The sequence below is a fragment of the Vanellus vanellus genome, assembly GCF_965231255.1.
Source record: "Vanellus vanellus genome assembly, chromosome: 6".
In the NCBI taxonomy this organism is placed as follows: Eukaryota; Metazoa; Chordata; class Aves; order Charadriiformes; family Charadriidae; genus Vanellus; species Vanellus vanellus.
In genome coordinates this window covers 50,852,076-50,870,458 of record NC_138911.1, presented here as the reverse complement: position 1 = coordinate 50,870,458, position 18,383 = coordinate 50,852,076, and the positions used below count along the sequence as shown (strand labels likewise).

At 37.9% G+C, this 18,383-nt stretch overlaps 1 protein-coding gene across 1 annotated transcript; it reads right to left on the bottom strand.

The window, feature by feature from the left end:
- Positions 1–14,467: 14,467 nt before the first annotated feature.
- FLRT2 (fibronectin leucine rich transmembrane protein 2) lies at positions 14,468–16,980 on the bottom strand. Its single transcript, XM_082485144.1, has one exon. It carries the CDS (start codon positions 16,569–16,571, stop codon positions 14,583–14,585), a length of 1,989 nt encoding a protein of 662 aa, XP_082341270.1. The 5' UTR covers positions 16,572–16,980; the 3' UTR covers positions 14,468–14,582.
- Between the last annotated feature and the right edge of the window lie 1,403 nt (positions 16,981–18,383).

Sequence of the window (18,383 nt, the reverse complement as noted above, 5' to 3'; positions counted from 1 at the left end):
AAAAACTCAATTTTTGTAAACCACATTTTTAATTATATCTTTAAACACTTTAGGACACTTTATAGGTACTCCTGAAACTAAGATAATGCTTTTTATTCTTAAATAGATTTGTTCCTATAACAGCACAGATACTGTGCTCTAAACTGGGTTAGAGAGGATGTACAGGGACTCTATTACAGCATTTTTAACACATGTACTATCTGTAGCTCTGCTGTCTGTAGCTCAGTTATACAGTACTTCCGTTGCTAGCAATAAACCACAGGATTTGTACTGAGTTTATGAAGTCTCAGGACTATGGCTTGTCAGAATTACTTTGTCTGACCTTGTCTCGATCTGCTTGGTTCTTCACTTTGACCTGGTGTAGCTGCAACAGTATTTTTCTCTAATAAGCAGATGAACATGCTCAGTTGGTTTTAATATGATTTGTCTTCTTATGGCATAACCATAGTTCTATATATTTTTGTAATAAGAAGTTGTTCTGTATAGAATGAGATGGGTTTTATGTTAAGGTGGTATCCTTTTCTTTATATTCCTTATTTTCTTCTTTTTCTGTTATAGTTAGATGTTGACTAACTCTCTAATTAGACTGTTAAGATTTCAACTATTCTAATAATGAACTCCTAGCTTTACATATAATCGTTGCTTCCTTTTCACCCACAATGTTTTAAAGCAGAAGTGTTCATATTGTGATGATATAATTCCATTGTTATTTGTATATCTTTATTGAAATCCTGTGGAGTCCATATATTAGATTAAAGAAATCTCTTTGCTAAAATGGTAAACCAGATTCTCATCTCCTACTAAGATGCCTCTAGGTGAATCTACTGTTTTTCAGCAGAGGTCATATAGCTGCATATGGTGAAATAATAATAATGCCTAGCTTATCCCAAGTAGGTCAGTAAAGGATGTATCATTTGTCTCATTATAAGCAGGAAACAGCATTAGCATTTTGTTGTCAGAATTTCTATTTTCTATGCACTAGATGACATTGAAGTTTAGAATTTTATACGTGGATATACAGAAGAAACCATAACTGACCTAGATGACCTTCGACATAAATTGTTCTAATCTGACAGTGGACTTAGCATGTTTTTGGCTAAAGATATGATTCGGGACTCAGGATTCAGCCCAGAATTTGTTGAAGCTCTGAGAATAATTCCATCTGAAAAAGTCTGTAATGCAATCCACAGGCCATTCTAGCCCTTTTAAACTCCCATAGAATCCACATTTTGCTAATATCTTTTTATTAAACAGATGCATTAAAGTACTCTTAAAGGATGTGGAACTCCTAGTAAAAATATGAATATAAATTATTATATAATATGTGAAAGCTGGAGTCTTTATCATTAACCCTGAATTCTCCATAAGTTCCAAAAGCTTTGGCTTTTGTTAGCTTCATTTATAGTCCTAATGTGTTTTTTTTTTTTTTTCAAGAATGTAGTGCATGCAGTTAGTGAATAGAAACTGGAGAATACGGAGCTAAACTCACAAACCAGGTTTAAGTCCCCTCTATGCCATTCATATTGCCCAAAAGGCTGATAAGCACGCTACGGGCTAGTCACCATTTGGTGATATTGGGGACACATGTGGCAGTTACTGCGACACCAAGGAGAGGTGACAGACATGGTGATGGTCCATCCATACTGCTGCAATCTTCCCCCTTCATAGCACCCGCTGATGGCTCTGGGTTAGCTGTGCAGGTGGACATGCAAAGCAAACTGCTCTTGGGTCATCATCTTGCCTGGCTGCCCTGAGAAAAACCTACACATGGAAAAGCATGAGATATTCTCCACACGATCTGCTCCAGCGGGGGTAGTCGAGCAGGAAAAAGAAAAGGAAAAAACCAGTGAGCAAATCCAAGAGAGCATTAACAAAGACCTGTCAGGACTGGAAGCAGCTAATGCACACACCAGAGGACTGGTATTTAGCAAGACTAAAAGACCTTTCTGAAGTGGATGGTTTCTGAAACACAGTTTTTAAATAATTATGACAAATATCCTGTGAATAAAATTTTGAAGGCCATAATGTTCATTAGAAAATACAACTGTATTTTACAGCAAGCAGTAGATTCTAACATACGGAAATTCGTGTTATTTCAGGCATGTAATACTCTGTTTTCAACAGAGTAATGCTGTTAGTGTTTTACTCATAACTTTTCTATTTGCTATGGTTATTTCATTCTCATTCTTCATCAGCTGTCAAAAGCTAAATCCAAATGAGTACATGTCACCTTTTAGAATCAATGCAGCGAAGGCATTCATCTGACAGTGCATTTCTCTACAATTTCAAATTAAGATCAGCCTTTGAAACAGAAATAAATCTTGTCTCCTGATCAGACTCTGTTTGCTAGATTATTGGGGCTTGCAGAAATTTATCTCTACACAATTTATCTTCTATAACAAGGCAGAGGAATGTTTGCTGTGAAATTGTGGGGGGGGTTGTTGGGTTTTTTTGGTTTGTTTTAACTGACAAACATGCAGCTTTTCAAACTCACTGCAACTCAGCAGATGCTGGCATCTTTGGGAAAAAAATGTTAAAAGAAATTGGAGTAACTCAAATTAAAAAATAATTAGTTAGAAAATGTACATAACATTGGACCTTTATATTTAGCAAAATTGTATTTGTATACCCCAGATCTGAACAGAACTTTTATGTTTTGGCCCATATTTATTTAAAATATGTTTTGTACTGGCACAGTTTTTGTCTCTCAAATCCCTATTTCTTTCTCCCCTGCCCCACCCCCACCCCTAATATTACATTAGCTTTGAAGTTCAGAATAGTCTGTTAAAGAAACTTAAGAAACTAGAAGGAACTTCGTGACTTTTATTATCATTTCATTTACTAGCAGGGATGAACTCTAGCTGGAAAACAGTGAACTTTACTTTGAATTCTAGGATAATATGCACTCTTTATGTGTTTGTATTTCTGAGTATGAGAGGTATATTCAGCAAAATGTATGCAGTATTATGGGTTAAAAACAAACCCTGAAAACCCATAGTAAAATATTTTTTTTAAACTGCAAAGGCAGGTATTCAAAAGAGAGAAATATTAGGTTCACAGCTCTGCATGAAATATCGTACCCTGCTTTGTTTCCAGCTTGAGCAATGAGTAAGGCAGAAGTCCTACCAAAAATACAGTATGTAAATTACCAACTAAAAACTACAGTAAAATTTCTGGGAACACAGATGTTCTGAATCTTCAGAACTACAGTATAAGCATGGACAAGAGTCATTTTGACTACAGAATTAACATGTTTGGCAGAAGGAGAGTAGCTGGGGGTCTGACAAGGCATGGAGCCTGCTTAGCTTAAGGGAACAGCATGAACTCGGTGAGGGAGCCCGTTCTTGGACCATTCCAGAATGACTTGCCCTTTTTTGGAGAAATGGGGGGAGACCCTGTCTCATCCTTTTCTCCTCACCTTGGGAGAAATAATACTTATGTTACAACTTATGACCTCAGGAGGGATGGATAGGTTTGTAGAACTAAAAGGAAATGTTCTTTTTACACCAGAGTTGTCTCTGAAAGAGACAGTATAGGTGATTGGAGCCATGTATGGAGCGCAGAGGACTTGGCTTGTAGGCTACCACATGTCCAGGCACACAGCCATTGTCCCGAGCCTGCAGCTCCCGCTCCTAGTCCTTGAATTTGACGTGTGATTGTTCGTGTCTTTTAATTATGGAGTCAGGATATCTAAGCTGTGTATGAACAACAGAAGCAAACTGGACTTTTCATATTCCAAGTCAGCAGCCAGATGCAAACGGAACGGCAGGGAACAGAGGAAAAGGTGCCGCTGCAGCACTGGTGGTGCAGCAGAGAAGGCTGTTGTTGCGCGCAAATTTCCTTGCACGTTTGCCGCAAATAGAGAACCTCTAAAAAGAAACGCTGGAAGGTTATTTCACAGCAGATTTCTAAGTCTGCCTGTAACAGCACACTAGCTGTGTGGCTTATCTCGGCAAGACCTTTTTGGAGCAGTTAGATAAATGAATTGAGGAAAATGGGTGGCAATGAACACTGCCCGTTTGGGCTGCAACATGCCAATGCGTGCCCTCATGTATGAAAGAGGCTCTCATTTTAGGCATCCCACAAATATCCTATGTAACATGAAGCAGAAGGTGAAGAGTGAGTTAAAAGGCAGTTGACATAAGAAGGAAAAACTGTCAAAGACAGAGAAAGAAAAACAGACGTCAGAGAAGAAAATTATATAGAAAAGGACAACTGTAATGCTAATGATGTAGAAACATCCGAATTTTCCCCTTCTTGTTCATACTGGGTTTTAGTTGCATACTGTCTTTTCCCACATTCTCCTTGTCTACAGTTTATTTAGCAACCACACAGAACAGTCCTGTTATAAACGGAGTCTTCAGATGTGCTTTGTGCGTTGGAAAGTGTATTTCAGAAGGTGCATAGTATCCACTTCCAGGAGCTATCTTAATCTTCTGTGTGTTATTCAAGTTTTAGTGCACAGGCTGTCAAAGCACATACATTATTGAAAAGATGCTCTCACCAGTACTGACAATACAGTTCCTAAAAAAAAAAAAAAAAAAAAAAAATTCATGCTATTCTACATCTTTGCTCGCATTCAGAAGCTTAAGTAGAAATGAAATGATGCATAAATCCAGAGTGAAAGATCAGTATGGGGCTCAACCTAGACCAATCCATATTTATAAATTCAGGAATACATAGCATATGCCTATATATATGCTTATGTGTATATTTGAGTGTCTAAATACATATAAAAGATGTATAAATACACTGTACTTCTGCATATGTTTTTGTGTATGTCTTATGTGTGTGTAAAAGTGCTGAAAGACAAATAGTGCAGTAGACACATACGAGAAAATTGCTACTACAGCAGCCCAGAAGTGCAATCAGAAAACGGCTTTGTTTTTCTTGTTTTAATCTTAAACACTTATAAATGATATTATCAGGTGAGGCAGCAAGAAGCAATCTGTCTTCTAAGCCAATCATGCTAGAGAAGGCTGATGTGGTATAGAAGAAACGATGCAAAAGCAAAGGAAATTGTGAGATTGGTGCCTCTGGATTTTTCATAGTCTGGGCATAAACCAAATTGATAACGCAGTAGAAGATCATTACCTCATGATAAATGGTTCACTGTACTGCCAGCAGTTCTGTAGCTTAGCTTTACTGGGTAATCTTCATCACAGTTTGCAGGTATAATGGTTCTGTAGAAACTTTTTCTTTGTATTGTGACAAATAAGCAATAGTACTAACTGCTTAGTTTCAAATGTTAAGAAAACAATTAATTGGACAAGGAATAATGGAGATAAGGAATAGACGCCTAAACTGAAAGTAGGAGTGTCCAATCTGACCACTCACGTGATGATCACATCTGTTGTGGTTTGTGATTTTGTCTGCAAGCATCTTACTAATATTTGCATTGATAAAAGGAGAGTCATCAAAAATGTGACCTTCCGAACTTGCCTTGTTACACACTCCTTCTTGAACATAGAGAACCTGGAACTCCAGAACTTACAGGAAATGGTATTTGAAAGCCCACAAAACAAAATAAAACTCAGATTCTTCCACACACGGGTTGTGCATTTTGTTACAGACCTCCAAGAGGATACACCTCAGTGAAAGTACCTTACTAGGGTTCTGTACGAACCAAAGATCCTATATAAAGCTGAAGAGGACCTGTAATTTGCTGAGTCCTTCATAAAATGATGCAGCCCTGCATCTGCCAGCTTCTATAGTCAGCAAAGAGAAATGCCATGACTCCTCTGTTCTTGACACTGGTTTTGGAGGGACATCTCTGTGAAGTAGCTGTCTTCCTCCTTGATCACTACAGAAGTGAGTCTGACGTACCTGAGTATGGAAGAAGAAACATTTGTCCCTTTCTTTTTTGCAGCTACCAGTAACAAACTGTAAAACTGAACCTATAAACACAAAGTTCCTATAACCACAAGCCTGTTCACCCAGTCTTCCCAGCTCAACTTCCTGAATGACTACTGTAACTAAATGTTGGAAAATAACTAATTCAACTTAAAATTGATAGAAAAATTCTTTAATTTCTTTGACTCGGTATCCTTAGAGTTTGTATTCTGCTAAAAAGAAGACACGGTCTTACCATTCCTCTAATTGTAGCAGAAAATAATTAAAATTTGCTCTACTTTAAATTTTCTACATTTTCCATTTGTTCATAATGTTAAATTATAAAAAGGAAAGCCAAAACCAAAGCAGAAAGGGATAAAAATATAGCTAACTACAAATTTGTCATGAAGGCAAGTATCACAGATAAAGTAGCTTATCCCTCAAACTCTTCATAGATGACAAAGTAAATAAGAGCACGGAGAGACTTCCAAATGAATGTCATGACCAATTAGATCTAAGAATACCATGAACCTGATGCTACTCCCTGTAATCAGGAAAAAAAAAAAAAAAAAAAAAGACTTCAAAACACACCTACAATGCAGATCAAAGTGAAAAGCTGCCTAGACTCATTTCTTGTGAATGGCACTCTTTTCTTTCTTGCCCGGGGACCTTTCATATGAGAAGTTTCAATACTTTTATGAGATTTTTTAAATTTTTCTAAGTTATATATGCTTGATAAGTCACACATGGATTTCGTCAGCTACGAGTATTGTCTAGTACTGGCGAGAAAGTGTTTCCTGAAAATGACATAGAGTCAATGCGCACATCTTGCTTCTGCAGTCCTCACTGACAAAGACATGCCAATGCCCTGCTTGAATAAATGAAATTGTTCACATTAACATATACTGCAGTACGTGACTTCACACCAGCTCTCAAATTTCCTTAACATGTTTCTTTAATGGGGAAAGATTCTTAACATTCGCATTGTAAGTCAGAGAGCAAAGGATTACATATGTGTTCCTGAGCTATGAACGCACAAACCAGTTTGTGAAGGTATATGAGTTCAGGCTTGCAACTCTGTCATTTAAATCATTTGACTTTTAAGTCAAACCACAGTTTGACATTCGAGTGTGTTACAAATTTGAAAGGACTTATCTTCTAAATAGAAATACAAAACTATTTGATTTTAAGTCATCTTTCTTTCTATTTCTTTCTTTCTATTTCTTTCTTTTTCTTTTTCTTTCTTTTTTTTTTTTTTTACGACTGCTAAAGCTTTGAGAAAGTACTGTGCATTTTCTGTAAATACTGATTTTATCACACTTTCTTGATTCTATTAACTGAAAGGGATTGCAGTGATTTCTGAGGATTTACATGTTTTGGAATGTTGTACATGTGTTAGAAGTGGATCTCATCTGAAGAGTCTGAAAATTGTAAAGGAAATTTAAAATTATTTCACAAATTAATTTGTATAGAGCATATGTATGTGTCCTTTTTCATGTCCATAAAATGTCAGTAAAGAGGAGTATCTCTAGATTCTGTCCGTCATTATTATTATATTTTGTCTTGACAGAACAAAATCTGCCTTTTCTTCATCAAAACCAGGCAGTTTCAAATTATGAAAATTACAGCATCCTATCTTTAGCCATATTGTTCCAATCTGCATCACAAAGAATTTTATTTATCTGTGGGATTCCCTGTTCAAAGGCTATAGGGGTGGAAATATTGATTTCACACAAGAAATACACAGTTTTAACAGAATGTTTCTGGCAATTGTGCTTTTCGAGAATGGTTGTGTTCAGCTTAGTGGTCTGACTGGTGTTCATCACGGAGACTTCTCACTTTTGCACAGAGCATGTTAAAGTTGTAAACACGTGCATTTGAATTGATTTTCCGTAATAGTTTGTACACTCTCTTCATTCTTCAAGGCATTCTACACTTAAAAAAACCAGGATAGTGTAACCAGCATGACTTTTTGTTATTCCTTTGTGACTTCCTTCTATATATAATTCCTGTATATGAGAGGAAGGTAAATAATAGAGCCAGTGTCCAGAATCAAGACACTTCTTATTCTGTATAAGATGCCCCCACTGAAGTGTAACTATACTATAAACTCTTAATATTCATATATGCATTTTTGCAGTCACGTTACCCATAATATGGAGTTGTAAGCAGAAAATGTGTGTGTTTGTGTGTAAAGGAACGTTCTTGCTGTGCTCAGCAACCTGTTTGTGGCTTTAAATGTCCATGTCTTGTGGGGTTTTACGTTAGGCAATGTTGCTCAGGACATATCTCTCTCTCCCCTCATTTTCTGTGAAGTCTATTTCACTGTTCCTTTGGCTTTTCAAAGGAGATACTCAGTTGATGTATTTCATTTAGGGATACATAGTGTGACATTATATAATGTGTTATACTGGATGTTTTTAATAATCCTTCTGATGTATGTATTATTCGTATAAATAATCTGTTTTATAGTTGAAATCAACCATAAGAGTGTACTAATTTGTTTTAGGAATGCAAATTATTGTTAAAAAATTCACCAAGTCTCTACCTGTGTAATAGTGATTTTTAGTTTGAGCCTTCACTGATAGTGGCGCTTTAAGTAGAATTAAAACATTTGTTTCATACTTTAATGACCAAATGTAGTTCCTCCATGTGGTTGACAGAACAATAATGAAAAGTACTCCTCCATGTGCTTTCGGAGTTCCTTGTAGCACAACCCCATAACGTATACACACACGCACATGTGTGTGAACAGCTCCAGGTAGCTTAGAACTATAAAAAATTAAATATAAAGATTAATCTCTCCCAAGACAAATAATATTGAGTTATTAAAATATTATATGATAGAGTAGTCAGTGTTTGTCACCTATTTTTTTTGAGAGAGAAAGCAAAATCGTCACTTGAAAATGAAACCTTTTTTTTTTTTGCCAGAAATGCATAAATGACCACAAGTGTTTATCATTTACTTCACCTCAATTGTCCACCTTCCTGTGGTAAGACAAGAAGGTTTAGTTACCAAGGTGTGATCTGGCTCAGAAGAAACGTCATGTTCAGTGAAGCATGTTAAGGAAGGGAGGGCCTACATGTGGATGCATTGCACAGCAGCTCTTGGTAATTTTACTTGATGTACAGGGTCAAGTTAGAGAACAAGATAATTTATAGAGGAATTGTGACACTCAGCAATACTACATTTCTAAGGTTTGAAGTGACACAGCTTGTAACATTCAATATTTCAGATTCTGGCAAAGCCAAAAATTAGTTCTTGTATATGTAACTAGAAGAGGGGGTGATTTTCATTTCTAAGTTACTAAAGCATGTCTTTATGTATACTGTATGTATTACCATATATGTTAGGTATAAGATATACAAAAATTTATTAAGGCCTATGTCTGAATGTTGTGCATTCTGAAAATTCAAGAACAATTTTTGAAGGGAGGATTTGAAAAAATGCACATTTCATTTCAACGTAACAGATTAAACAGATAATAATAGGTAAAAAGCAGGTTTACGATTGTCAAGGATGAATGTCAAATGGATTTATCAAATGACTATGCATACAATGGGTCACAGCTTCCACATATATATATTTGTTATAGACTTGTGTAGCTGCTTAAGTGTACCTATTAATTGCAAACACTGAAACACAATCTGTTCTTGTTTTACAGTGCTTTCCTATATGCATATCAGAATGAGATAATCTTATAGAGATAAGATTAAATCTAAGAAACTGAAGTAACAAATGGTTTAACTCTTTGAGAGACAGAAGTTGAAAATATTTGTCTTTTAGAATCTGAAGAGAGGATAGACATACAATAGAACATTTGAAAATATTTCCAGGAATGAAAGTGCAGAAGGTTGATTATTTTTTTTCTGTTTTCCCCTTCAGATATTCACATCCTTATTTTAATCGCCTTGCTCATATAAATACAGCAGGATTGTTGTATTTTTTTAAATAACTCTTTACTGAATATGTCAACAAGATAATATATAGTGTATAGTGAGGTTTTGAAGTTAACAATGCGTGCAACATGGCAGATTGCAGAAAACAGATAATGCAGACTTCAAACCATCTATTTTTCCATGTTAAAGATAGAAAGTATACCAAACACATAACAGAATCAAGTGTGCATGTCTCAGTTAAAATCAATTTTATGAAAGATCATCTTCAGATATTTGGGCCCAAGTAATGATAATTTCTTTAATAGCTTATCTGTTTCTGAGAAGATCAGAATTCAGCTCTCATGAGGCACATTTCCACAGAGCCCCAGTACAATAAAAGCTTGCCAAATCTCTTTTGTACTAGTTTTCCAGATGGACTACTAGCCAGCGTCCTTTTAAAGAGCAAGACATTCTCTGCTGTACAGAAGTTTAATGCCAAATGCTTCAATATTGCCTGTAGTATCATCTGGGATACAAAGTGCCCTGTTCAGTAGAGTTCAGGGAAGGAGTGATCATCAGCTTCCTAGGATTATCTCTGTGTTTAGAAGAGAGCATCAGGCAGGATTTGATGAGGCTCAGAGCCAGTAACTTTTTGTTTTGGCACTCATTTCTGTTTTGTTTTTCCACTGAGCTGGAAAGATAAGTCATGAGTAAAACCATTATTCTCATGTTCTAAAGAAAAAGCTTTACTATCTCCATGTTATAATTTAAGGTGAAGAAGTACTATAAATGGAGAATTCAATGGGAATTAACCACTTCACTGTCAAAAGCTGAGTCTGAACTTTCACTTCAATGTCTATTAATAAAGTGCCTTATGTAGACCCTTAAAACCATAACGATACAATACGCATAAAGTTCTTTTGCTTGCAAAATTAAAATCCATACATTTCTCAGAGGGAGAAATTTTCTCTCATCAAAAGTGAAAATGACTGAGAGAAAAATATAGTCGAACTGCTCTCGTAGCAAATAGCATATGCTACTTCACTTTTCTGTTTCACGTGACATTCATTGTAGTCCTTTATTGGCTTACAGGGAAAACTGCTAATGTCTTTTCAGTCCAAAGTAACTCGATCCCTACATATTCTTATGAAGAAATTAAATAATAACATCTCCAATAAGAACCCGTTAACACAAAGTCCATGCATTGACCCGGTGTTTGTTTCTGCCAGCAAGATACATGCAAGGAACACTTGTTATAGGGACAGAATCCGTGAAAACAAGGACCTGTTTGTAAATAAGTAAGTCTTCAGAAGGAACCCAAGCACTGGACACAGCACTGTTGTGATACTGCTTTAACGTAATTTCACTTAAACTCTTATTTTATTCCACTCACCAATCTTTTCTGTACATTTATGTCAGCTATTAGCAGCTTACAATGGAAGATGGGTGAGATTTTGTCTGTAAACCACTCATTTTCCCCTCGATCCAATGAACCTGTTCAAATCAGGACCTGGAAGTGAACATTTGGGATGAGTTGTATACGCACACCTTTGGGACTTCTGCTCTATAGCCTTTAGTTAGTATCTGTGGTCAGATACTTGCACTAAGTGAAGACGACTTCATTTTTACGAAGCCCAAGGAAAAAGCTATTAATCTTAAACTTTACATCACCAAAAGATCATTGTCCATTTTTAATTCTGACTTTTTCCAAATACTTTACCTAGTGAAAATTGCCTGTTAGGTACTTATCTAGGGGGGACCTGAAATGAAGTCTCAGCTCTTTGTGTGACTGGCACTTTGAAAAGTCCCAAACTCTGATGAAATACATTAACTCTTCTGCAGCTGGATAGCAATTAGAATTTGGAGAAACGTTCTTCAAATGAAGCATATGACCTTTCACTTGACTATAACTGTGAATTTTGTTTAGGTAACACTCCCAGCTCTGACCACAAATTTTGGTATAAGTGGCTTGCTGCTTTTTTTCAGAAGAATATTCATAGAAAAGAAACTTTGTCAGAATCCCATACCGAGATATATATATTCTTCTTCATACTGAAAAGAAGCATAAACTGTGCTATTTTTAATATAATTTTGATTTTTGATCTAGGTAAGCGACAGATACGTATACATTACGTGACCCAAGATCAAAACAAACAGTGTGTGAATGCCTTCTGCTTTCACCCTCTCAGGACAGTAACCGCATTTGTTGTCAATCAGTTTGGGCTTGTGAGCCATTCACCCGCAGTATGGCTGAACTCCCTGAACAAGTCATTTCCTACAAATAAGGCGCCTAGCTCATCTTGAAACTGTGGGATCCTGAGGCCTGGAACAGAAGATGTTCATCGAGGAGGACAAAGATTCCTCCAGCATCAGTCATTGAAGTACAAAATTCTAGTAAGCACGTACTTTCAAAGGATGCCTTTTGAAATGAAACATACAGCTAGTTATTTCAGCGAAATTAAATACTACATCCACACCCACTGGGAATCTCTGGCTCTGCTTAATTTCAAACAAACCCCAGCATGCAATGGAAGCGTGCAGAAGCACAACTATTTGCTGCTTGTCTTGTGGGCTTTGGCAGCTAAAACATATTAAACAAACAAAAGAGAAGTATCAACCCTCTCATCATAACGTTCAGTAAATAGGTCACAGAAAAAAACACTTTGCATAGACGTTTCTACCTAGAATTACACCATTTGAAATCATATGGCAGCCTTTTATTCAGCAAACTTTCAGTGACTTTACTATTATAGTAGCCACACAGGTTGCCTAAAATACCTGTTATAGCTGGAGAAAATAGCAAATATACAGAATATAGAGTGGAATTTCGTGATTATAAAAGGTATTGGAGGGAAATGCGTTTCCTTAACAATGACTGTACTTTGCAATCAATCACAACTGGATTCATTTTGCCATTGCAGAAAACGAGTGTTTTCATGTGATTTGAATTTCAGAAAATGCACACTCATGAACTGCTGGGTTTCAAGAACGGGTTAAGTGAAATGAGCGAAGGAAAGGTTTAAAACCCTCTCTCCCAACACAAGCATCAGTGAAAAGTCTAAGCATTCCACAGTGAAAGTGCTTCAGCCTTTACTTCCAATCCACTTCTAAGAATATCTCTTCTCCCTACTTGGTCACTGTAAAAAGTTTTCTCTTTGGTTCCCTACTTCTTCAGGAAAGTTTTGTCTCTCTCTTTTTTTTTCTCTTTGTTGTGAACTTTTGCTTGTCCCCGAGCTTAGGAGAAAGTGAGCTGCATTAAAACAAAACAACAAAACAAAAACGAAAGCAAGGAAGAATTAGATTCCACCACTGAGCTGGCAAGAAATCCAGAGCTCTTGGCAGTCACAGAGTCAATGGAGTGGCTGGAACATTATATATTTTTGAGAGCAGCATAATGGTTTTAATACAAGCATGATGTTTCGCATGCTGCATGTAAAGCTCAAGGACTCAGAATGTATTCCAGCTGAAGAATTTGAGGGAATAAAAAAGCAAATTCTAAGCCCACCTACTGCTTATAAAGCACGGATCATTGTGGAAAAATTCCAAAAGCTTAAGATAAAAGAAGGGTAATTCAGAGGGACAGTGTGTACTTTTGTTCCAAAAATTCCTCAGCTAATCAAATGGTTAGTTAATGTCCGCCTCTGTATACTTGGATGGGGGAGAGGGGGACACCAAAAAAAAGAAACAATCAGGATTTTCCCTGCTGAACATATTTTGTTCATAATAGGCCTGGAAGCCTTTCTATTAATGAATTTTTAAATTATCTTTCTTATTTGTTTTCTCTGTTTGTCTTTTTTTTTCCTACTTCTCCATACTGAACGTAACTCAGACCCCCAAATCAAACAGGGCTTGAACCATGAAAGTCAACAGCAACCTTTCCATTGGCATCATATTTTGCATCATGTTTGCAGCAATTTACACTTTTAGATTCCAAATTCTACATGAACACTGCAGAGCTGGGAGCAGTCGGAATTTCCCTCATTTGGGCTTTACCTGAACATGCTGTGTCAACAAATGCTGCTCTATTAAAGAGAGGTGCAACGTGATGACAGCTATCTGTTACATACTGGTAACCTTCATCTCCCACTGAGAAGGGTCAGAGAACGCCTAAAGCTTCTTAATCATAATGAAAAGCAGGAACAGTTTCTATCATAAAAGTATATAGCATTGGGGGACATTTTCAGAGTAGCTTTTGCAAATTGGAAACAAGGTCACTTTGCGTTTGACGCAGAGCTCTGTCTCTCTTTCCTATTTCTAGTGTATCGGGATAAAACTGATCAAACAAGAAAGCAGCCTTTTTGGTAGCACTCGGAACTCCACCTTGCAGTTGGAGGTAGCAAATGCAGAACCGACAAAGGGGAACACAAGTATTTCCAATTGTTTGAAGCTCAACAGCAAGTGCCGGATTCAAGTCAGAAGGGTTGCGCCCATTTTATCTGAATTGCTTTTGTCCGTTCCTAGTGACCCTGTTTTAATATGCACTTATTTTCCTGTACTACAGGACACCTAGAAACTTAACATCCCTCAGACAGCTTCGACAGCAAAGTGGTTAATGTTTGAAGAATGAGTCATTCTTTCCTTTGCCATGACATTGGGTTCTTATTGTACAACCCTGTACAGTACTTAGCAATATTTTTTAAAGATTTAAAAAGCAAAGAGTTACAAAACCATTTGCAATTAACTTGAAATAGAAAAGATAGCACTTTTTTTAAATCCCATTATATAGTACACCGTATAAATTACAGAGTATTCAAATGCATAAATGCATCTGTGTAACATTTATCAAATGTAATTTTTTCATTGCTGTTGGGGGGTTATTTTTTCCAGAGTTTTTTTCTCTTTGTCCTAGACACCCCCATCTCCCCTCACTATCACGTATGACAGTGCTCCAGGTCTGAGACGTTGCTGTTGCAGTATCGCATGTTGTTGGGGATGTGGCAGTCTGTGTAGTTAATGCCCCCGTTTGGGGTATAAATGGGCTGCAGTCTGAAATCTCCTTTAAGGAGCTGATCATTATTTAAGGAGACAATCTGGAAGCTGGTTTCCGTCATCTCCAGGATGGAGTTGTCCTTCTTGGTCCCTGCCTCGCAGTAGTCATCTTTCCGACGGCCCCGGTTATATTTCCACTTCTGGGAGGTGTAACGCCCTTTTTTGTGCATGTGCCAGCAAAAAATGCTGAGCAGGACCACAAGGACAAATATCACTGCACCCCCAATCAACCCTGCCAGCAGAAACGGGGAGCCCAGGTTCTGAGAAGTCGTCTGCTCATGGCTGGAGGGAATGTTGCTGCCATTGCTCAAAAAGGAAGCCTTGGTTGTGGCTTCTGAACAGACAGTGTCTTCTCCAGTTCGGTAATTGTTGTAAGTATCCAGTGGAACCAAACAAATCCGATAGGTGGATTTGGGCTCCAGATTTACCAAGCTTAAGTGTTGCTTCTCACCACTAACTATTCGTTCCTGAACAATTCCTCCCACCAAACTATGGCCCATTTTAACCCATGTGAGTTTATACGCCATCACGGTAAAGAGAGACATCCAGTTAACTTGGATGCAAGTGTCATTCACAAAATGGATGGAGAGTTGAATCCGTTCGGATATAGGAGGTGTCACCCTTTCTCTGTCCTCCCTGTCAGGCACAGTGGGGAGTGTGGCTACGGTGGGAGTGAGAGGACTATATTTGCTACTTGGGGGAGGAACTGATGAGGTGGGAACTAATGTAGTTGGCATGGCTGTAGCTGGGACTGGGGTGATGATAAGCGGCAGACCAGGGGTGGTGGTGGGGCATGACAACATATTCATATTGAGCTCCCTGACTGCCATACCTCGGACCTGCTCTGGTCCCTGGCACATAAAACCCCGTACATTGATGGAAGCGGGAATAAATTTGAGCCATTCAGTGACCCACTTAATACTGCAGTCACACAACCAGGGATTATTCCTTACAGTGAGTTGCCTCAGGTTGTGGAGATTATCAAATACCCCCTTTACCAACATCCGAAGTTGATTGTTGGAAATATCAAGACGTTCCAGCTTGTGGAGGTTTGAAAAGGCTGTGAGTGGTATATGGGTTATCTGGTTGTCCTGCAAGTAGAGCCTTAGCAGATGTGTACCTGGAAGATCGGGAGGAGGGTAGGTCAGTGAATTCCGCACTATTGAGAATTCCTTGAGCTTGGAGAGGTGGCTGAAGGTGCCTTCAGCTATGCCTTTATTAGTAAGGAGATTGCCATCCACAATCAGACGCTCCAGACTTGTAAGATTCTGGAAGGCCAGGTCTGAAATGACAGCAATTCGGTTTTCGTCTACTCGAAGTTCTTGTAAGTCCACTGGAAGGCCTACTGGTACGCTGCTTAAGTGATTCTTGGACAAGAACAGAAGCTTGAGGCTTATGGCTTCCCGGAACGCCCCATCCTCAACGCCAACAGTGGAGATGGAATTGTCATCCAAGTGCAGCTCTTCCAGCTTCAAAAGCTGAGCAAGGGCAGCCCGAGAAATGGTCTGAATGTTGTTTTCCTGCAGGTGAAGAACCCTGACATTCTTGGGCAGGTTCATGGGGAATTCATCCAATTGGTTGCCATACAGGTAGACTGTGTGCACAGACTGGACATTGTGCAACTCTGCAGGAAATCCAGCATTATTAATTTGGTTATTATGGAGGTAGAGGACGGTTACACCCTCCGGTATCCCAAGAGGCACTGAGGTCAAGCTTCGCTCATTACAGTAGACAAAGTTTCGGTCACAGCGGCACACTTTTGGGCAGGCGAAAGTTTTGGACACCTGCATGTAGACCCCCAGGGAAAAGATAAGCCATGATTTCATGAGAACAGCCCAATCTGTGGGCCACATTCTAGTCCACGAACCCATTTCTAGTTTAAAGAAACAAAGTACCAAAGTGTTAAAGAACTAATAACAATAATAAAGCACAGGTAGCAAAATCTCAGGTCATTAAAATTGGCTTCTATTTGTGTCCAGTGTTCAGGCCAGAGTTAAAGTCCTGGAGGGTAAGTATAAAATAATCCTTTTATAATTGGCCTACCTCCTATTTTTGATAAGAAAGCCACAGTCTTATTAGCCAGGGTTACAAAGTTTGTTGCCTTCCGCCATGTGTGCTGAAAGAAACAATGGCTGTGTCTTTGCAGGTGAGCAACAGGTTAATTTAAAGCTACCAAAAGTTGTCTGTGTATCAGTTGCTTTGAGGGATAATATTTCCTTTCACTGAAGTCCGTTGGTGTTACACTCAGCTTTCTGAAGTCAGCAAAGTCCTCATACCAGCTATCTGTCGGATCTGGCCTGCCTGTAAAAGAAAAGAGAAAAGAATGGCATGTAATGTTTAACAGGGAAGATCAAGCCCATTGGAAGACTATTCTAAGGCTGTGCTCTTTATGGATTTCTGGGGGAGAAAAAAGGCATTAATATTAAACATTGCTTAATATTACCGTTAAATAGTCTTGAAATAGATTTGATGCAAAGTCACTGAAGGACTTTCAGTGGCTTCAGTGAAGGCTAGATCTATCACTTGTGTTTGCATATTGTACCTCCAGTCTTTGTCCTCTCACAGTCTGTTTCAAGTACTAAAACTAAAATATTTTCCAAATGTAAAACTCAACCATATAACTGGAAATTTTTTCCTAGGTATTTTTTTTTTCTTTTGCACAACCACTGACTTCGATGAATGCTATTCACTGATGCCTGACAGAATAGACTCTGGGCCATATTATTTAATCCCACTCCATGTTTTTTTTAATTTCCTACCAGACTCTGGAATGTTCTGCTTCTATTTCTGTAATGCCATTATGTATATTCCCCAGCTTAACGCGCACTGCCGAATTATTGCACCTCCCTACAGTGAATTAGCTACTTATGAGGAGAGTCTTTTAAAAAAGTATGGGAATCCACAAATACAAGATAACCTGCTGTACGGCATGTATTTGTTAAAACTACCATCTTGATATTGTTTCTGATGTGAACTGTGCTGTCAACAGACTTCAGAATTAGCTTTCCACTAAATGAAACAGGCTCACATCTGCTAAGTTATTATTTTAGGATATCAGCTTAAACTACAGCAGTTCTGCAGGAGAGCGCTTTCTCTGAAACCATAAAGGTTAGATACTCCTTTTAATTCTGCTACACAGTTGTCTGTGAATGGTTACATAAACAAATCCGCTAGCTTTAGTATAGATGAGTTCTTTAACATATATTTTCAGCTCTTAAGTGTATTTTTTAACTTTTACCTTCCCAGCTACTATTTATTATTCAGATCTATAACGAAAAAATCCAGCTGTCTAAAGCATGCAATGAAAGATACTATATTGTATGACGTTACCTTGTCTTGTTATATGTTGTTTCCAATGACTGAAAAAAAATTGCTGCATTTTACATACTTGAACCTCATGAAGGATATAAACCTTGACAAGTACCAAGCATGTGTAGATCTCAGGGTCTTGAACCGCAGTTACATATATACAGTAATTTTCTAGGTTTTCATAGAATCATAGTTTGGGTTGGAAAGGACCTTTAAAGGTCACCTAGTTCAACCTCCCCTGCAATAAGCAGGGACATCTTCAATTAGATCAGGTTGCTCAGAGTCCTGTCCAACCTGACCTTGAACATTTCCAGTGATGGAGCATCTACAACCTCTCTGGGCAACCTGTTCCAGTGTTTCACCACCCTCATTGT